Raw genomic sequence first — 20,919 nt, forward strand, 5'->3', positions numbered from 1 at the left:
GCTGCTCGGACCGTTCGTCGTTCTATTCCACTAATTTGAAACAAAGGGCCATACTTTGTTTCTATTTTTGTTTTGAAATGACACTGTGTTGGTCCCTAGACCTAACACGATTTAAAAACAAAACAAATCAGTTTCCATATTGGCCATTTGATGCCAAGGGTCTATGAGGAAATTTAAAACAAACAAAATGTGATAAACTTTGGCCTTTTGCAAAACTGGATTTTTGTTTCACATATAAATCAACTTTTTATACTTTTCTCGAAATGTAGTGATAGTTTTCGGCTAAATGCATCGTTTGCAGTGAAAATCCCGTTTGTTTACATTTTTGACTTAGGACCTTTTACAATGTTTTGATATATTAACTTGTCGTTGAGTTGGTTGATCGGGTCTCTGAAGAAAAAAAAAAAACAGTCTGATTTGCTCTGGGCTTCAAAGGGTTAAAACTAATTGTTCGAGGAACCACCCTATTACAAGTGAGTGCCTTCTTGTTTATCTAAAATGAGTGTTCGCTGCACATCGATATGTCAAAACAGTCGGGCGTCGCGACGTCGCCACCCACCACCCCCTCACAACACCGGCAAAGGGGGTGAAATAACTACAGTGGGAGGAAGGGAGCAGGTGCATCTTTTGTTTATACGCCCAACGTGTACATCCGCGAAGCTCGACACGGAGAGCAGCGGTTCTGTTATCAGCTTGCAGTTTTATGCACAATCCAAATGTAAACAATTCCCTTCGGCACGACCAGCAAACCGAGCGCAGTGCACTTCGTTGAGTGCATTCGGTCCGCTCGTCAGTCGAGGATTAGCCCTCGCCGCGATTGGATCGTGTTTCTGCCCGCAGGTTTCAAAGGTCGTACCCCGCAAGTGCAAGTCCCCGGCCCGGCTCATCCAAAACACACTGCCGCCATCATCATCATCATCAGTGTAGTGCCAGTCGTTGCCGTGGTCAGTTCAGAGCAGTGTTGCAAGTGAAGTTCTTTAGAAATCCAGAATGTCGCAGCAACTCCCGGTCGATCCGGCCAACCCCGGCATCGAGAAGCTGCTGGACCTTGATGGCTATCTGCGGCTTCACGAGACGGAAATCCGCCGGAGGTAAGACGAACTTTCGTTGGAATAACCTCAAATAATGCGAGAGGTATTGTGTGGAGTCAAATTACTGTAACGTGAGACCTTGCTTGGCTGGTGCAGGCCACCACCGGGAAGTGGTCCACGCTGTCACCTTTCCCATTAGGGAGACCGCATGTTGGAGTCGTCTGGAGCAAGCAATCTAAACGGGAAAAGGAATAATAATTGAAGAAACGCACTGCCAATGTCAATTCAAGGTCGCGCCGGGTGAGAAAAAAAGAAAGAAGGGCACCCCGAGTGAAGATCATCATCCTGGCTGTGCACAATGTTTTAATTTGCACACCGTCGTCGTCACCCGTATGTTGAGAGTGTTGATAAGACCTGTGTGGGGCCACCAATAATCATCCCAACTCCGGCGGCTTGGAAGAAGAATTGTTATTGTCTTGTTGTTGACTTCGTTATGCAACAACCGGCGTCAAAAACGCATATGACCGGCCGCACCGTTGAGAGCATCTGCGAAAATTCAAACAGGACGCTAACGCAGCCGTTTTTTCTCTCTTATTTTTAGAAATAATGAGCTCAAGAACTGGATTGCCCGCTTCGAGCAGATGGAGGGTGGACTGGAGGAGTTCACCCAGGGATACAAGTACTACGGGCTGCACATCGGCGCGGACAACAGTGTTACAGCTCGCGAGTGGGCACCCGGAGCGAAGCAGCTGTATCTGACCGGGGATTTCAGTGAGTAGAGAGGGTTGTAATTGATACACTTCGTGAAGAATCTTAATTGAATTGACTGAATTGGGATTTTAGGGTTTTACTGCTTGCTTAATCAAATAAATTTCAAATGTGTTCTGCCCGATCAAATGATGAGAAATACGATCTAAAACTTAAATCATTAGCCTATAAAAGAAAGGTATGTGAATCAATAATGACGTCCGCAGCTCTATTTAAAAATCAGTTAATTACGAGGTTAATTACGACACTTTCTAGAACATAAAGCATAAACAAATGCACAATTGTTTGCAAAATAAAACGACAATCAGCCATCTGTCCTACTTGTCTCTACTGTGCCAACATTTCACATTGTCAAAGTCATTGATAAGAAAACGCAAGCAATAAAGACATAATCTTTTATCAAGGAAGCAATCGACACGACGGCACTCCTATCAATAGATTAGCTTGCTTGATCTAATAAAAGGGTGTATTTTAGGAAACGTTTCTTATTTCTTGAAATTCTAAGCAGAAACAATTAATTTAACAAGTTTTAACAGACAAGTTTAAAAGTGGTTTGCGCTATATACAATAACCGCTCCTACGCAATTGGGTCCTAAAATGAAGCTTAGATTGCTGATATTATTGTTTACAGCGAAAAAGCTTATTTTTCTGAGCACAATGACCCTTTGTATGACCCCAAAGAGTTTAAAATGGATTTTTAAATCAATTTTGAAAAATTAACCTCGTGGTCCTTCTTGACAGAAAAGTTCCTACTTGACAACTCGTTCCAAGGGGACCATAGTTGATCCATCGAAAAAATGTTGTCTAGTCAAAAAAAAATTTTGCATTAAAATGAAAAAAAAGTAATCAGAAATTGTTTTTAATCGTGTTATTTATCGTTGTACATAAAAATTGACATAGGGCTTTAGTACCCAATTTATCATCAATTTATAATGTTTAGAAAAAAGAAAGAAAAAATCTACAGTACTTTTTTAGAACAACCTATATGCTATGTGTTTTTTATGCACACTTTGGCTCGGATATTCTTGCATAAGAATTTCCACCCCCTCCCCCCCTCCCCTCGTGGAAAATTTCCATACAAAACAAATCTTTTTTGTATGCAGCGTGGACAATCCGGATAATCACTCTCCCTCTTACGACTAGGGTGTTTTATAAAATCAAACTTTTCAGAAATATTTTTGGGATTTTTGTCTTCCTCACATTGCTAAGGAAAGGCTATAAAATACTCGAAAAAAGAATTTGACCTCCTAGACCCATCTTAACGTATACTGTATACGGTATACATATCAACTCAGAACCAAATTCTGAGCAAATGTCTGTGGTTGTGGTTAGTTAAGTCCGGAAAATTGTAAAAAGGGTGGTTTTTGTAAGAAATCCTGTCATGCTATACATTTTCAGTAAGGTATTGAAAAGACCTTCCTAACAAGTCCCAAACGTTGAAGATCTGACAACCCTATCAATAGTTATGAGCACTTAACTGCCTTTCTACGCACAATTGTCCCATGTCAGTTTTGGACGATTTTGACTTTATTACATTTTTGAGTTTAGTTTGGTGTGTACTATAAGAAAAACACATAAAATCTGGTACTTTGTGCGGAAACTCATTAAAAACAACACCAAGTCTGTTTGTCCCATCGTTAAACTTCTACGCATAATTGTCCCACCAAGTATTTTCTTACACAGAATCATTAGTTTTACTGAACGTTATGTCTTGTATATCTGTTGTATAGCAAGAGAATCACAAATAAGGGTTATAAACTGCTAACTGGGGCGATTAGGGACACATAGGGCCAATAGGAATCCACGGGACAATTATGCGTAGAAACACAGAAATCGGTCGAAAAAATTCAATTGCGTTTTTCTCAGTTGCATTTTTTTTGAACATGGGACAATTATGCGTAGAACGGCAGTTAAGTGTTCATTATAAACTTTTTTAAAGCCGAATCTCAGATATTTTGTTGAAAATGATGTCTTTATCAATCATGCGACCCATCGTTAGATATGTAATCAAAAGACCTTTCCAATGAGTGCACTAACCACCTTAAGGAGGATTACGCAAGGTTTTTTTTTGTCTTTCAGAAAGTTGTTGGGATTGTTGCCAATCCAAGCAGCTTTGTCAAAGACACCAAAATTTTAATCTTGCAATCTACGCCTTCTACGACCAACTGGGTTCTAAATTTCAGCTTAAATTTGTGATGTTATTGTTCACAGTTTGATTTGTTTTTCTGAGTGCAATAACAAAAAGGAATTAAAATTGATTTTTTAATCCATTTTTAAAAAAATCTGGAGTTTTTTTAAAAGGTCCAATACACCAAATCCAGAAATTATTTTTTCGACATTCTTGAAAGAAAACGCCCTACTTCAGGGGTGCCCAACCTTTTGGCCCTGTGGGCCAGATCTGATTTTTCTGAAACAGCGGGGGCCGGAACTAATATTTAATAAATGTTGAAAAAGTAAACACATGATTTATGATTGGGTTCTTTTATAGTGTAAATAAAAGAACTAATGTTGTAAATAAGATTCATATATCTCGATTTATTTTAATTTTTGTTCGTTAAAAATTGCAGATTGTTTTTGACGATTGCAATTGAATACCTGGAAACTTTTTTTAAAACATTCAAATTTCAATGGTCGCTGATTTTTTTTAAGTTTAATTTCTTCAACAATACAATATAAAAAAATCAATGTGACATGATAAAATTTATTCAAACGAAATTTGAATTCGAATATCCTTAAAAAACCAATATTTGCGTTGTTGTGCACCTTTATTCAAATATTTTAACAATATTTTAAAATGATTTTAAACACCCACAAAATTTAAAAAAATGTAAAACTATATTTCAAATAATTTTAAATGTTATTCTTCGAAATTGAAAGTTAATCAAAAATATATTTTTGCTCCCTGATTTCTTGACTCATTTTGAGACGTTTTTTTATATTTTTTAAATATTTGCAGCGATCTATGTTCAGTATGAATAATTTGCTTTTTTAAGCTTTTTTTTTAAACTGAAAAGTTGTTCTGGAGAAATACATTATTTTTTGCTTACTTATTTAAAAAAAAAGAAAATAGAACAAAAAACTTCAATTTGAAGAAAAAACCGTCAAAACTAAAGAAATTTAAGTTTAATGGAAATGGATGTCAGTGTCTTTTTGTACATTTTTAGACAACAATGCAAGTTTGTTCATAAAATTAGCAATTTTACGAAATGTATAATTTTGTATTTATCAGTTTGAAAATATCTATTTAGAAATTATAAGAATTTAATTTGAACATGAAGAATGTTCATAAAACTATTTTGAAAAGTCGTCGCGGGCCGGATGAAATGCTTTAACGGGCCGGATCCGGCCCGCGGGCCTTACGTTGGGCAGGCCTGCCCTACTTGATAGCTCGTTCCAAGGGGACCATAGTTAATTCTTCGAAAAAAATGTTTTGTATTAAAATGAAAAGAAATTATCTCTTTTAACCGTGTCAATCTGGACTTGGGGGAAAAAGTTACAGCCAATTTAAGGTAAAAAAAGATGCAATTTTTTAAACATTAAATATGTATCTCGAAAAAACTCAAGCCTCGTGGACTCATAACTTCGCAATTCGCAATGTTCAGTGTAAGAACGGGCCTTGGCCGATCTTATGCACTAGGTTCCCGACGAACACGCACTGCCCTTACACCTTCATCTCACCCTTACTCTGAGTCAGTACGAGCAACACGCTAGAACACGCTTTGAGTGTTCGGCCGACATTACGTAGGGTTTGTGTAAGTATAAGCGTCTAACCATTTAATGTGTGCCTATCAACTTTCATTAAAGCAAAAACTGTTTTATTTTTAGTTTGGATTTAAAAACTAGTTGTTATTTAACTGTGTATTGTTTTCTCCTGAAATCTTTCCTAGTGTTGAGTCGTGTTTATATGTTGCTATCTCTTTTGCCGCGGTGTTTTGTTACAATTTTTGGTCCTAAGCATTTTATAAAAAAATTCAAAAGTACAATAGTAATATTTGTGTTAATACTTTGATCATTCCAAAAATTGAGTAAGGGCTCGAACCTCATTTGTTTGAAGAAAAGGGTGAAGATTGAAAACAATGAACAGTGAAAGAAATATACTATTTGAAGAATCAATAGTAAAAGAAAGATAGTAATTTATGAGGAAGATAAAGAAATTAACAATAATTAATAAATAGAGGTTACAAACAAGCTTAGATTGTATTGAGCTCAATTTACAAATTAAGGGAAAGCAGAAAGTTTGTTACAGCAGCATCAATTGTTAAAATAGAGTGGAAAAGCGTGGAGAGATAAGAGAATCAAAAAAGTAAAGAAATCAAATGGACGATATTAAACAGATGGCGTGATAGAGAATCAGTGAAACAAAATAAACAGAAGATAGATGGTAATTAAAAATGAAAAGAAGAGAAACCCCGTTCTGCGATGTTCAGGTACATCCACAGCAGTTGACTCAGCATACTGCGAATCAAAACAATACCGACTACAATCACAAATTACTTCCCTTTCCCACATTGTCGCGCCCCTTTCTTTTAGCCGTCTCTTCTCTGACCCGCGGTGGTCAAAGGTTTACGAGCCGTTTCCACAGGCCACCAGCTAAGTCATCATGAAAACCAAGCCAACGTGGAGGTAAGAAAATAGGACACTTGCAAGGAACCAGAGCTATAATGTCTTGATCAAGAATGATCTAACAGGACTACGGACGTAGTCAGTGACGCTCCTTCCAGGATGTTCCTCGCCTGAGCGTCAACTGGAGAGGTATCATCAGCATCACTCGCCCTTGGCCTGCAACTCAAGCCTCGTGAACTCATAACAACAAAAAATTTAAATAGGCGAAATTTCGTCACATAGGAAAAATACTCAAAAACATCAAACGATGATAAATTTATTTTTTTCCTGACGAAAGATTTTTTTTCGCCTCGCAAATGATAGGGGATGTTCCAAACTTTTATTATGCATTAAATATATAGTTTTCCTGCTACACTCAACCCACTTGGTCACTTTTTCGTTTGGCACTTTTTTAGTTTGTGCCCCGAAGTCAAACTAAAAATTGACGAACTGTCACTTTTTACACGGCGCTCACGCACACTACCAAAACAAACGTTTGGTAGTGCGTGACCTCGTTTGTTTGACAACAGTTGGTGTCAAACCATCGGGGTTTGAGTGTATTTCTAAAAAATACTACCCTCCCAAAAAAGACCCCGTGTAGCGCATTTTGAAATTAATCAATTTGAGTGAGTGTATTCTGGAGCAACATTTGAAAGGGGGTACTGCCCTCCACATTGCTCTTACGGGTTTTCTTTCGTGTGTTTAAATGATAAGAAAGGCCGTATGGACAATTTCGTACCACTCCTTTCAAGTATTGCCCAGAAATTTTGGTTTCTTCAAAAATAACTTGGGTTTTTTTTAACTTATGATCACAACATATAACACATTGTTGGTCCTTACCGGTCAACGATAGCTCGGAGGGTTGGATCTTTTTATCAACTTCTTTTCTCACTTTCTCCTTCCAGACAACTGGCAATGGGAGGCCACCCCGTACAAGCAGCTGCCGTACGGCAAGTGGGAACTGAAGATTCCCCCGAACCAGGACGGTTCCTGCCCAATCAAGCATCTGTCGGAAATCAAGGTGATCGTGCGCAGGCAGGACGGTCAGCTGGTCGATCGCCTATCACCGTGGGCCAAATACGTGGTCCCGCCACCAAAGTCGCTGGGCGTCAACTACCAGCAGCGCGTTTGGCATCCGCCGGCTCACGAGAAGTACATGTTCCGCCACCGCAAGCCGGCACGGCCCCGTGCCATGCGCATCTACGAGTGCCACGTGGGCATTGCTACGGAGGAGTTGGGCGTCGGTACGTACAAGAACTTTGCCGACAATGTGCTGCCGCGGATCAAACACGTCGGGTACAACACGATCCAGGTGATGGCCATTATGGAGCACGCGTACTACGCCAGTTTTGGGTATCAGATTACGAGCTTCTACGCGGCGTCGAGCCGGTTCGGGACGCCGGAGGAGTTGAAGTACATGGTGGACAAGGCGCACGAGCTGGGCATGTTTGTGCTGCTGGATGTGGTCCACTCGCATGCCAGTAAGAACACACAGGACGGCTTGAACCAGTTTGACGGGACGAATGCCTGTTATTTCCACGATGGATCACGTGGAGAGCACTCGCTGTGGGACAGCCGCTTGTTCAACTATTCAGAGTGAGATGTGAAGATTTTGTTTAACGTTGTGGTTCTAATCCGGTTGGTTTTGTTTCAGATTTGAAGTTTTACGTTTTCTGCTGTCGAATCTGCGTTGGTGGCGTGACGAGTACGGCTTTGATGGGTATCGCTTCGACGGAGTTACGTCCATGTTGTATCATTCGCGTGGTATTGGCGAAGGTTTCTCCGGGGATTACAACGAGTACTTTGGGCTGAACGTGGACACGGAGGCGTTGATCTATCTGGGCATTGCAAACTTTTTCTTACACAAGCTGGATCCGAACGTGGTTACCATCGCGGAGGATGTTAGTGGCATGCCGACGCTGTGTCGTCCCACGGCCGAGTGTGGCATCGGATTCGATGCACGCCTGGGAATGGCCATCCCGGATAAGTGGATTGAGTTGCTGAAGGGGACGTCGGATGAAGCGTGGAACATCGGAAATCTTGTGCATACGTTGACGAATCGCCGGTACAAGGAAACTACGGTCGCTTATGCCGAATCCCATGATCAGGCCCTGGTGGGTGATAAAACGATCGCCTTCTGGCTGATGGACAAGGAGATGTACACCCACATGTCGATAATGTCTGACGCGAGCTTGATCATCGATCGTGGCTTGTCACTGCACAAGATGATTCGTCTGATTACGCATAGTTTGGGCGGCGAAGCGTACTTGAACTTTATGGGCAACGAGTTCGGCCATCCGGAGTGGCTGGACTTTCCGCGTATCGGCAACAACGAATCATTCCACTACGCCCGCCGTCAGTGGCACTTGATCGATGATCAAAATCTCAAGTATCGCTTCCTGAACGAGTTTGATCGTGTCATGAACATGACCGAGGAGCAGCACCACTGGTTGAACTGCAACCCGGCGTACGTGAGCTGCAAGCACGAGGACGACAAAACGATCGCGGCCGAGCGGAACAATCTGCTGTTCGTGTTCAACTTCCACTGCAACAAGAGCTTCACCGATTACCGCATCGGGGTGGAACGGCCCGGCAAGTACAAGGTGATTCTGAGCACCGACGACAAGGAGTTTGGTGGGTTCGACCGGATCGACAAAAACGTGGAGCATCTTACATTCCCGGAGGGCTGGAACGGTCGCCGGAACTCTATGCACGTGTATATTCCGTCGCGTGTTGCCATCGTGCTAGCCCCGGTGGATTAGAATGGGGGGAAAAAGGGCTGATTGTAACGATTGGTGGGTGATACGAACAGTCGGCGAACTGGAGATTATTGTTGTTAACCATTATACTATTTTTTGTTGCATGTTTTTGAGTATATTTAGGTCTATACTTGAATAAATAAAGCTATTGTTGCCATATAGGGTAAACATTGATGTGTATTTATTTTTAATGCTATTGAGCCATCAGAATTCTGAGAACACAACAATCGATTTCATCAAATCATTTTTTGCCGATTTACATACCTCAACAAATTGTTGTACTCAATTTCTTGAAAAACATCATTCATACGTAAAACGACTGAGGCTTTACTAAAATACAAATTTCGCCAGGTCGTGAAATCATTAATCAATATTACGACGGTAACATTTCAAAAGGCATCATGTACATTTTGACACTTTCTGGGTTATTGTATATTCTGAAAGTACTTCTAATAAGCTACCTCTCCACCAAAAATGAGCAAAAGTTACTTCAGTAAAGTCTGTTTAATCATGATTTTAAATAAAGTAACATAAACAAAATCTCTGCCATCAGCCATCAGTCCCTGTTTATATAGCCCTGTCAACCTGTCAAACAAAAGGCTACATAAACCTCGTGACGAAAAAAAAGCAACATGAACAAAGCGCCATGTACATTCGGCGAAGAAAAACGAATCATAACAAAGCGTCCCCCTCAATGACAGCAGGGTGATATAGACGTTGGTGATTTCAAAAGAAGTTATGTTTGTTTTTCTCAAATAAAATTACGGAAATAATGTTTTATTGAATATGGATGATCAAGTATCAACAAAAGCAACGTTTTTCATCGTTTGTTATCATTAGAACATCTTATTTTGCTTTCATATAAAAATGCTAATTGAAAATGGATGCTCAACATTCAAATGCGTTTTTCTCAAAACGCATGGTTTGTACATGATGCTTTTTGAAATGTTGGCATCGATTTTTGGAATGTTCGGATCAATCACAACAATTTATCCCAGCTCAAAGCTTCTTCATTCAACGCATATCAATATGATAAAAAAAAACAACCCCAATCAATCACACTCACCCTTAGATCTCGATGTACTCGTACATGTACTTCCGGGCCAGCTCGAAGTTATTGTTGCTCCGGTAGATGCTACTCAGGTTGAACGCAATCTCCGCCCGCAGATCCAAATACTCCGGGTACTCGCCAATCAGCGGGTGCGTCGCCTCCAGCGCTCGCTTGTAGTGCTCCACGGCCATGTTGTGCAGCCCCAGCTGGTGGTACATCCGGCCAATGTTGTAGTGAATTTCGTTCGCCAGCTCGCTGGGACGCCCTTTGCGGTACTTTTCGATGAATCCGATGGCCTGCGCAGCGAGGGCTTGCTTCTTGGTGGTGAACTTTTGGCACGCGATCTGGGTTAAGGTGACGGCGATGAGGAGTGCGTGGATTGGGTCGTTTGTCTTTTGGTAGATTTTACTGTAGTCGTTCAGCGCGTACTTGTACGTTCCCGCGTTAAGATGGTAATTTGCTTGCAGAACTCGGATGTTGACGTCGATCTTCGGGAGTCGCTCAAACAGCCGCATCAGGTAACGATTGTACCGAATGTCGCCAGTCACGAGAATGACCAGGTTGAACAGGTTCCACAGCCTCGGGTTGTTCAGGCGTTTGTCCCGGTTCACGCGGTCACGAATCAAATTGTACGCAAAAACAGGATCCCGATTGTACAGGCATCCGTACAGTGCCAGGCATTGAAGTTCCGTACGGTAGGAATAGAATCGCTTTGCGGTGCACAGCGTGAACACCAGCTTCTGAAAGAAGGCAAACTTCTTCAGCACCTCTGCGACTTGCAGCAGACTCAACACCAGATCCCATTCGGCTTCGATGGACGGTTCGTTTTCTGAGCGCGAGAATTCCGGAGCGGCCTCGTCAAACGGCTCCTGGCGGGAGACCTTGATATCCTGGATGCTCTTGATCATCTCGTGATAGCGAACGATCGAAATGGCACTGCCCATCTCGAGTCGACTCCGCAGCGGAATGCAGTGACGCATTAGCAGCATAAATCCCGCAGATAGGAACTCGTCATATTTGCCAACCTCCTTCAGCATTAGACAGCGTTCGTACAACAATTCGGCGTCCATAACTTCAGTTTCAGGATCCTGCTCAAGCGCCTTAAGCGCTTCCTCGTAGTTTCCTTGTTGCTTGAGCAGCGCAGACAGTGTAAGTCGAGCGTCCAGATGTTGAGCTAACGAAATGACCTATTAAAGAGATTAAAACAGTTAGATCAAGTTCTAGAAACGTTTCCCTTTCAACCTACCTTCTTGTAAGCCTTGATCGACTCGTTGTAATCACCAATGGCGCGCAGACAATCCGCGTACCGCAACCAAACCGCTGCCAGCGAAAAGTTCTCGCTCTTAATCAGTGGAACTAGCAGCTTCAGTGCAAAATGGTAGCTTTCCTCCTTCATCAACGATTCCGCAATGTCCAGATAGCAATCGCCGGCCTCCTCCACGTTTATGTTGGTCAAAATGTTCGTCACAATCATCTCGAACAGATGCTCACACTTGAGGTGAATCAACACGACCGCCAGCTTGGTGCGAAAGTCCAGAATAATCACGTCGGGAATGACCACCGTGTAAATGGAACGCCGGCTGGTCGGTTCCTCCTCTTCGTTGACCATCTCGTGCACTTCAACGCTCGTGTGAACCATCAAAACGTCCAGCGCGCGCCGGTAGTTCCCGGTTGCGATCAACAACTCCAAGAACAGGTTTATGTCCTCCACACTGAACAACTCTGGAACGGTTCCGTACGCTCGGTCCATCGCTTCCATTGCGGCCGTTATATTGCTCTCTTCGTGAAACTTCTTCGCCAACCGCTTGGCCGTTTCCACCAAAAACTCACCGCGTTCCTTCGGGATGTAAGGAAGCATTGCAAAGTAGCACTTGAATGCTTGCTTCTCCTCACCCTTCTTCTCCAGCAGCTGAACTCGCTTCATTCTCAGATCAAAGTTCTTCGGATCGGTTTTAATGGCCCTGGAGTAACAGGTCAGTGCCTGATCCAAATTTCCACGCTCCTCGGAAATCTCAGCGATTCGTACCCATTGCTCCACATCCGACGGGTTCAAGTGAGCAGCAATAAGCGAAAACTGCAGAAACTTTTCCGGATCCTCAGTCTCGTAAATCTGAGCCAACGTTATGAACGGTTCATGCGCCAGCGGAACCTGCCGAACTATTTCCAAACACAACTGCTTGGCCATCTCAGCGTCCCCCCGTGCGTAGCACAAGTTCGCCTGTCCCATCAATCCCTGCAACGCCGGCGGCAGCATCCTCCTGTGCCGCTTCATCGATGCCTTTCCCTCGACCTTAACCTGCTGCGGGCCCTGCAAATTCCCCCGCAGCGCATCCTTCCGCGACGTACTGTAATCCTTGTCAAACCCGGAAGACTTTCGCCCACCCCTCGGCCTCGTCACAATCTCCTCTTCGTCCTCCAGTTCAATGTCCACACCCTGCTGCATCTTGGCCTGATACTCCTGGTAACTCATCTCCCCCGAGATAAATTTCTTAATCCACACCTCCTTTTGCTGCGGACTCTCGTCGTCCGTTTCCGACTCGGACATCGAAGTGGACGCGGCCGTCGATCTACGCTTCCGGCGCCGCTGCTGGGGCGGGATGATAATCGATGCGCCCGGTTCGCCAAACAGCGGAATCGAGCTTGCCTCCACAAACTCGGACCGCTCGTCCGGATCGATCTGCATCTCGTCAAGCTCTTCGATGACCACGCCATCCTGCTCCGATGCGCCACTCGCGGAGGACATGGTATTTTCAAAGAAGATAATCCGGTAATGTGAAACCGAGATCGTGCCGGTTGCGATTGTTGTTTGTTATTTTTGTGACAACATTTTGTTTTGATTTGATTCGGGCATTTTTGTCGGAGTTCCGTGTTGCCAGAAAAGAAACTCAGATGAGTTTAGAAGTGCGAAAATTACTCAAAATTCGTCAAAACCGAACTTACCCAGAATTTAGTAAAATCCTTTTTAAATACAATATGTTTAGAAAATTGCTCGTTAAGGGGTTGGTTCCATACATGAAAATTGGCAAAAATATCAGAGATTGGTATGAGCACACACCTAAACCTTTTTTTACTGTGTTTTCAGGACAATAAAAAAAAAAAAACAAAAATCAAATTATTCGCTCTACAGCATTGCCTTGGCGTTCTCGATTGCGAGATTCCTACTCGAAACTAGGTGTCCGAAGGCTTGATTGTTGAGGCAATTGCAAACCTCTTCTTACACCTAAGCTTCCATCCACCCCGGGATTCGAATTGACGACCTTTGGATTGTTAGTCCAACTGCCTACCAGCGACTCCACCGAGACAGAACCCAGGGAGAAGACTCCTACACCTGGACTGAGCTAACGACCTAACCTTTAGGTTAGTCCGGGGCCAACATTTACTTCCCGTCCGACGGAAGGCGTGATCAGACAAATCTCGTCTCGAAAAATGCCACCGGGACCGTCGGATCGAACCGGCCGACTGGGTGAGAGGCAATCACGCTTACCCCTACACCACGGTCCCGACAGGACATTAAAATATACATTTTAATAAATTAACAAAGCAAATTTGAAGACATTTGTTTGTATCATTGCCGAGATACAGCTTTTTGAATTTACCAGATTCAATAAACGGATGGCAAAATATCTGGTTCCTGATATGGCCAATTCTCGATTTCGATCGGAATTCGTCTTACGACGAGTGATCTTTGGTTTGGCCACTTTCGGAACCACCCAGGAGAACCTGTAATAATGGCCATTTGCACTTTTGATTAAGAAGCTGTTTTTTTCTGCTGCTGGTGAAAAACACGATCAAAAACCATTTCTGATCACTTTTGTTCATTTTAAAGCAAAAAAAAATGACAAGACAACATTTTTTCGATGGATCAACTATGGTCCTCTTGGAACGAGCTGTCAAGTAGGAACTTTTCTTTTAAGAAGGACGGTGAGGTAAATTTTTCAAATTTGAATTAAAAATCCTTTTTAAACTCTTTGTGGTTGTAATCAAACTGAAAACCATGAATTTTGAGATTTGAAAATTTACTTTTCGTGCTGTGAATTTCTATTCAAAAATTCCGATACTGCAAGAAACCACGAAGAGCAAACAGAAAGCCAAGTCAAAACAGAAAGCCAAGGCAAAACAGAAAGCCAAGGAAAACAGAAAGCCAAAGCAAAACCTTACATAGGAATTTATTACTGCGGGCGTCAATTAGAGTTCACGCGCGATGATACAACAGCATGACAACCGCAGAACATTTTTTTGGCTGTTGTCAAAGGTTGCCTTGAGTTTTCATCTGACTTTTTGGAAAATATTCAAAACAAACCAAGTTGACAGCGATATCAACGCAGAATTTCAGTTCAACATGATGCTTTTACACTGCGGTAGTTAGGCGGCAATAATCTCCTGTCACTCACAGCGAAGGAGAAAAGTGATTTTATCTCGCGATAAGCAATACAATCATACAGAAATTGATCTCAGTGTAGAACAAACAAACTCACGACCAGGCCTGCAAAATGTTTCCAACTCAGCGTACACATGAAGCAAACCAAAATGCCAGTTTACTGCTAGCATGTGACTGTAAGCCTACTGTGTCCGTTCAACCACTGCCGCCTGACTCGTGCCGGTCGGCTGCTGGAGAATGAGAGACGTGAAAAAATGAGCTACACTCACTCAATTCGTGTCGTATGACTGACTCGTAAAATCCTCTCTAAACACTATTTTGACTATTTTTAAACAATTGAATGGTTCTAGACTGTGCAAAACACTTAAAACAACCATAACTTATATTCAAAATTACATTTCCACGCATAAATACTAACTTTTTGTGTAAAAACTTGTTTCTTTATGTGTGTGCGTGCAACGTCGAATGAGCGTTGGTCGACTACAGCCTCGCATTGCAGCTGCTCAGTGAGCTAGGGCACTCACGACTGAGTCGGGTTTGTTTATGTCATGGTTTTGCGGTTCAGTGAATGGATCTGAAAAAATCGTGTATGCGTCGCCGATTTTCGCGTCAGGACCCCTGACATTTTCAGCTCTGCTCACGACAGTGCCGGGTTTGTTTATGTCACGGTTTTGTGATTCGGTGAATGGAGATGTAAAATTCGTGTCAGCGTCGCCGATTTTTGCGTCACGACCCTTGCCATTTGCAGCACTGGTGGCCACCTTCGCCTCGCGCACGGTAACAAAAAATATCAATGAAGTTTACTCAAACCGGACACATGCTCTAATTACTCATTTCTGACACCGGTTTTGACAAAATCTAGATTTGATATCTTCGATTGACAGTGTATTCTCCCTTCGTTGAACTCCGACAAAGCCCGCGTGACAGTTTCAAATGTCAAACTCGTTCATTCGTAAAATTCGCGCACCTGCTGGCGAATCGTTGTCGCTGTCGCGCCCGTGTTTTCCGGCCAAATTCCGGTGCTAATCCGCTCTGGTTCCCTAAAGTTGAACCCTCAGATAGCTGGCTCCGGTGTCCGTGAATCTGGATATAAGTTTGTTTGTTTGCGCGCTACCAGTAGAAAGGTGCGATTTGGTGAAGCGAAAAACATTGAATTTTGAGGAGGAAAAGTGAACGCGGTGCGGAAAACGGGATTTCTAATTTGGCAAGACCCTCGCAATAATTATTGAAGAGTGTTTTACGGCAGTGTTGATGGCGCAATAAAATTTAAAGAAAGAAATTGCAGTTCGAAAACACCTGACTAAACTGCAAAAGGAATTCCACACTGCACTTACAGTAACTGTTGGTAAGTATGTTATCGTCAAATTATCGGGAACATGCTAATTTTTGTCATTACTCTACATGGAAGACCTTGCGTTTATGACCATTTCAACAAGATCAAGATTTAGTTTGTGCTAATTGTAGCAAAGCGCAATTACTAACATTAATTGCTACATTTGAGCTTCACTCCGGGAGTCGCAAAGTTTGGCGATCTTTTTGGTCAACCGTGGATGACTCAACCCAGTTTTATCAGGGGATCCCTCGCTCAGTCATCCAAACTTCCTCTTGAGAATCGTAACGTTATCAGCAAAGTCGTTATCGAAAAAGAATGACGAGAATCAAAGAGCAAACCTATCGAAGAAAGTGCCTAAGGTTGGTCACTATCAAAAGTTAGGGACTGACCAAATATTTTTTTAATCTATGTTCATTATAAAACTTTGAAATTGGTGGTTTAATGATATTTGATTTTGGTATTTTTTGGTTAATTAATAAATTCAAAATAAGCACCAGTAACATAGATTTTTAACTTGTACGTTTTTGGATAGTCGGTGTCGCAAGTCCCTTTTCTCTGTTCTTCTCTTCTTCCTTCGCATCGTATCGACGAGTATACCTGAATGAATGTGTCTCGACGTCGTCGTCGTCGTCGTCGTTTGAATTTGGCGCTTCTGTTCGCATGCCACACTTGCTTTCTTCGTATATCCAGACCCCATCAACATTTTAAAGTCACGCGATACTTCCGCTCGCGTCGCCTGGATCAAGTGGGGTCAAATATCAGAGCTTGAAGATTTGCTTTTAGGGGTTGGACGAACTTTGATTGATTAGTTAGGGAAACCTTACGAATGAACTAAATCACACTGATTTTTTATATTGTAATTCCAGCGATCTCGTCTAATAAAAGTTTCCAACAAACCGCTCATACTGGACTGGAAAATGGTAACGACGCCGTACATAATCAACGAAATCTATGACATCATACAGAAGGTAATAAACATCTTGTTAAAATCAAGTCACGCTCGTGTCTTCATTGCGCCTTCGATTCCAGTCCACCGCCTTCGAGCTGACGCTGGAGGCGCTGCTCGCGCTGGGCGTAATTTGGATCGTGCTGTACAAACGCAATGGGAGGAAACGTCTCACGCCGGAGCAGCGCGAAAAGTTGATCGAAGAATGGACGCCGGAACCGCTGGTGGGGGACGTTCCGGAGGACCATCCGGCGTTGCACACCCATCTGGTGCAGGGACGCGTCGGCAAGGTCATCAACATCGATGGCAAGCAGTGCCTCAATTTGGCTTCGCACAACTATTTGGGGCTGGTCGAGGATGATCACATCCAGCAGGAGGCTATCAAGAGTTTGCGCAAGTACGGCGTCGGATCGTGTGGTCCGCGGGGATTTTACGGCACCGTGGATGTGCATCTGGATCTGGAGGAACGGCTGGCGAAGTTTATGGAGGTGGAAGAGGCGGTGGTTTACTCGTACGCGTTCTCGACCATTGCGAGTGCCATTCCGGCGTACGCCAAGCGAGGGGACATCATCTTTGTGTGAGTATCAATTAAAACTTTCTAGTATATTTCAGGAAAGGCGGCAAATATTGTCTGAAGGTGGTCAGTCAGGTAACCGGTCAAATTGTGAAGGACTACATGGAGCTAGAGCGTCGGTTCTCCAGCAAGATCCAGCGAGGTTGGTGATGGTTATAGGCACCCGTCGTAAAACCCAAGTGCAAAGAGCTCCAGATGCTAGCCGATCCATTCGCCGACCCAATTTTCGTTGATCCAGGGATTGGAAACTCGGAACGTGGAACTGCAAGTCTCTCAACTACGTTGGGAGCATCCGTATTCTTTACGCTTTATACGAACTCCTTGACCGCGAGTACAGGAAGTGTCTAAAACACGACGTCAAGATTGTAATCGGCGACATTAACTCTCAAGTTGCCCAGGAGGAGGAGTTTAGACCGGTTATTGGAAGGTTCAGCGCCCACCAGCAGACGAACGAGAACGGCCTACGACTCATCCATTTCTCTACCTCCCGTAACATGGCCATACGTAGTAACTTCTTTCAGCACAGGCTCCTCTACAAATACACCTGGTAATCGCTAAACGACGCAAATCGACCATGTTCTCATCGATGGTCGGCACTTCTAGGACATAATCGACGTCAGAACCAACCGTGGCGCGGACATCGACTCGGACCACTACCTGGTGGTGGCAAAGCTGCGCCAACGCTTGTCCGAGGTCAACCAGATCCGGTACCGTCGCCCGCAGCGGTACAATCTGGAGCGGCTCAAGGACCATGAGGTCGCTACCCAGTACGCGCGGGAACTCGAAGCTGCGTTGCCTGACGAGGGTGAGCTCGCCGAAGCCCGGAGGCCTGCTGGAGCCATATGGAGGCAGCCTTCAACGCAGTGGCATCGAGCGCCATCGGGTACGTGGACCGAGTTCGACGGAACGGCTGGAATGTCAGGCGATTTGGGACGAGAAGAAAGCAGCGCGGGACAAATGGCTGTTGCACAATACGCGTGGGAACCAGGAGTCGTACAAACAGTTGCGAAGACAGCAAACCCATCTCTTCCGGGATAAGAAGCGCCGCTTGGAAGAGTTGGAGTGAACGGGTGAGTTCTACAAGAAACTCAGTAAATCCCGGAAAGACTTCATGCCGCGGGCCGATATTTGCTGGGATAAGGACGGAGTAATCTTGACGGATGAGCGTTAAAGGTTGAAGCAGCACTTTGACGAACCAGAGAACTACCGAGCTATTACTATTCTCAACGCGGTGCTTTCACAAATAATTTTTGGCGGAAAGTGAAAAGTGTTCAAACTGTTGGAAACTAAGGATGGAAAAAATGCGGACATCGATTCTGTTGTTGGTGACAATTAGTTCCTCGCAATCGACGTCAAAAGCCCAATCCTGAACGGAATCTATGGACCATTTACCGAGCAGCAGCAACACTACTTTTATCGATTGCTTAGACATGTGCCATACAATAACATCATTTGAAATAGTTACAAACATTCATTGAATCACCAAAACGTACCAAATCCATTCTTCTTCCCTCCCAGCGACGAGTACGTCAACTTTGCCATCCAGAAGGGCCTGGATGCGTCTCGCAGCCGGGTCGTGTTCTTCAAGCACAACGACGTGGCCGACCTGGAGCGGCTGCTGGAGGACCAGGCCAAGGAGGACCGCCGAAACCCGAAGCGGGCCGCCAAAACGCGCCGCTTCCTGGTTGCGGAAGCCATCTACATGAACACGGGCGAGCTGTGTCCGCTGCCGGCGCTGGTGGAGCTGCGCAAGCGGTACAAGCTGCGCATGTTCCTGGACGAGAGCGTCTCGTTTGGGGTGCTCGGGAAGGGTGGCCGCGGACTGATCGAGCACTTTAACGTTGATGTGAGTTTCAAGTTGAAGTTGGGAAAGTTGGACTTCTTTTTAACCCTTGATTGTGTTCTAACAGAAAGTCGAGGTCGATCTGCGATCGGCCGGTTTGGAGTGGGCCGCAGGAACTATTGGAGGGTTCTGCGCAGGATCGTCGTTCATCGTTGAGCACCAGCGTCTCTCTGGATTAGGTTACTGCTTCTCGGCGTCGCTTCCACCCCTGCTAACGCAAGCCGCCATCAGTGCGCTTGACCTGTTTGAAAACGATCCAAAAATCTTCGAGCAGCTCAGAGATCGCTGCCAGCGAGTTTCCCAGTAAGTTGGACTATTCAACTTCTTATTTATTTTTTTATTGATTGAAATTGTTTATTCGCAGAAAGTTACCCTCCCTAAAAGACTTCACATTCCGCGGAGATGCCTTGTCGCCGGTTAAGCATTTGTACCTTAAAAATGAAACCGATTCCGCAAAGGAGCAGCAAATCCTGGACGCAATTTCCAAAGAGGTAAGCTCAACGGTGCGAACTCTACAAACCTGTGAACTCTAACACAACCTGTTCTCTTCTTCAGTGCATCAACAACGGTCTCGCCGTAATCTGTTCCGAGTACCTGGACCACATGGAGAAGCGGTGTCTCCGACCCAGCTTGCGCCTAACAGTGAACCGACTGCTGACGGACGCGGAAATCGACGACGCCTTCCGGATTCTGGGTGAAGCCGCACGAAAGGTTATTGCTGCGGCGACGTAAGGTAATTTGGATAGAAGGACGACGAACCATCTTCAGGGCAGGGGATGATTTTAAAAATAGGAAACGTTAGCTGTTATATGCATGTAACAACATGTTACATAATTCTTATGGGCTTCAGTATATTTATCACGCGACCACATTTTTAACAGTTTTATCTCACCTCAGGATTTTGTTGCACAAAATGATTTTCTTTTTTGATGTTGATCATTTTATCAGCAAACAAACTAGCTCCACAATTCCGTATTCTATATTAAAGTCATAGATAAACGTAGACAGCAACACAGACATTATGTTCTGTGTTTTCGTTTGAAATGCAGAGCGATTACAATTACATCGTGCTTTAAAATTTGAAAATAAAATTGTGCACCTTCATTTGTGAAATGATGGTGCAAATAAATTAGTTACATTAACGATTTATCATAAAAAGTGTTCAAACTATGAGCTTCATTTAATAAAGTTTAAATAAGATAAATTGAAACAATTAGAACGTAATCAAACAGCACTGCTTTGTTACTGTAGATTATGCTTTGAACACACAAATAGTCTTTGAGTAAACCTATAAAACCACGGGCCAGTTCTTAGGCTTAAACAGTCGCAGAAAGTAAAATGCTTAGGTAGGATCAACCATCAAGTCACCACGGTATTCAGAATTCATATGATTCCACAAAACAATAAATAATTTATCTATTTGGATCTTTCAAACAGAGTTGACAAATTATTTTTGAAAGAACGTTTCCCTTCTTGATAGTCGAGTGTTGTGCGGTGGAAGCTAACACCTCTGCCTACAACTTTGCCGAAGACACCAAAAAGATCAGAAAATTCCTCCAAAATATACAGATTTTTGAATATCTACTTACCATTTTTGTATAGATAGTTGCCAAACTGAATGGAGCCTGGGATGG

At 43.5% G+C, this 20,919-nt stretch overlaps 3 protein-coding genes across 3 annotated transcripts; 2 read left to right on the forward strand and 1 right to left on the reverse strand.

Moving 5' to 3' along the window:
- Positions 1 to 610: 610 nt before the first annotated feature.
- LOC6037729 (1,4-alpha-glucan-branching enzyme) lies at positions 611 to 9,328 on the forward strand. Its single transcript, XM_001847558.2, has 4 exons — positions 611 to 1,091; positions 1,633 to 1,802; positions 7,307 to 7,997; positions 8,056 to 9,328. Exons 1-4 carry the CDS (start codon positions 991 to 993, stop codon positions 9,161 to 9,163), a joined length of 2,070 nt encoding a protein of 689 aa, XP_001847610.2. The 5' UTR covers positions 611 to 990; the 3' UTR covers positions 9,164 to 9,328.
- An 824-nt stretch (positions 9,329 to 10,152) lies between these two features.
- Positions 10,153 to 13,038, reverse strand: LOC6037728 (general transcription factor 3C polypeptide 3). The gene is made up of 2 exons (XM_001847557.2): positions 11,458 to 13,038; positions 10,153 to 11,398 (listed from the first exon to the last, which is right to left on the reverse strand). The coding sequence occupies exons 1-2, from the start codon at positions 12,952 to 12,954 to the stop codon at positions 10,229 to 10,231; spliced, it is 2,667 nt and encodes an 888-aa protein (XP_001847609.2). The 5' UTR covers positions 12,955 to 13,038; the 3' UTR covers positions 10,153 to 10,228.
- A 2,488-nt stretch (positions 13,039 to 15,526) lies between these two features.
- On the forward strand, positions 15,527 to 20,719 carry LOC6037727 (serine palmitoyltransferase 1). Its single transcript, XM_001847556.2, has 7 exons — positions 15,527 to 15,934; positions 16,789 to 16,890; positions 16,952 to 17,445; positions 18,961 to 19,288; positions 19,353 to 19,588; positions 19,650 to 19,776; positions 19,841 to 20,719. Exons 2-7 carry the CDS (start codon positions 16,840 to 16,842, stop codon positions 20,015 to 20,017), a joined length of 1,413 nt encoding a protein of 470 aa, XP_001847608.2. The 5' UTR covers positions 15,527 to 15,934; positions 16,789 to 16,839; the 3' UTR covers positions 20,018 to 20,719.
- The last annotated feature ends 200 nt before the right edge of the window (positions 20,720 to 20,919 follow it).

The sequence above is a fragment of the Culex quinquefasciatus genome, chromosome 2 (genome assembly GCF_015732765.1).
Source record: "Culex quinquefasciatus strain JHB chromosome 2, VPISU_Cqui_1.0_pri_paternal, whole genome shotgun sequence".
In the NCBI taxonomy this organism is placed as follows: Eukaryota; Metazoa; Arthropoda; class Insecta; order Diptera; family Culicidae; genus Culex; species Culex quinquefasciatus.

Coding starts and splice junctions, on each gene's coding strand:
- LOC6037729 (XM_001847558.2), top strand. CDS start 991: ATGTCGCAGCAACTCCCGGTCGATCCGGCCAACCCCGGCATCGAGAAG. Junction 1,803..7,306: donor GTATCTGACCGGGGATTTCA/GTGAGTAGAGAG, acceptor TTCTCCTTCCAG/ACAACTGGCAATGGGAGGCC. Junction 7,998..8,055: donor CGCTTGTTCAACTATTCAGA/GTGAGATGTGAA, acceptor GTTTTGTTTCAG/ATTTGAAGTTTTACGTTTTC.
- LOC6037728 (XM_001847557.2), bottom strand. CDS start 12,954: ATGTCCTCCGCGAGTGGCGCATCGGAGCAGGATGGCGTGGTCATCGAA. Junction 11,399..11,457: donor CGATCAAGGCTTACAAGAAG/GTAGGTTGAAAG, acceptor TCTCTTTAATAG/GTCATTTCGTTAGCTCAACA.
- LOC6037727 (XM_001847556.2), top strand. CDS start 16,840: ATGGTAACGACGCCGTACATAATCAACGAAATCTATGACATCATACAG. Junction 16,891..16,951: donor TCTATGACATCATACAGAAG/GTAATAAACATC, acceptor CTTCGATTCCAG/TCCACCGCCTTCGAGCTGAC. Junction 19,589..19,649: donor CGCTGCCAGCGAGTTTCCCA/GTAAGTTGGACT, acceptor GTTTATTCGCAG/AAAGTTACCCTCCCTAAAAG.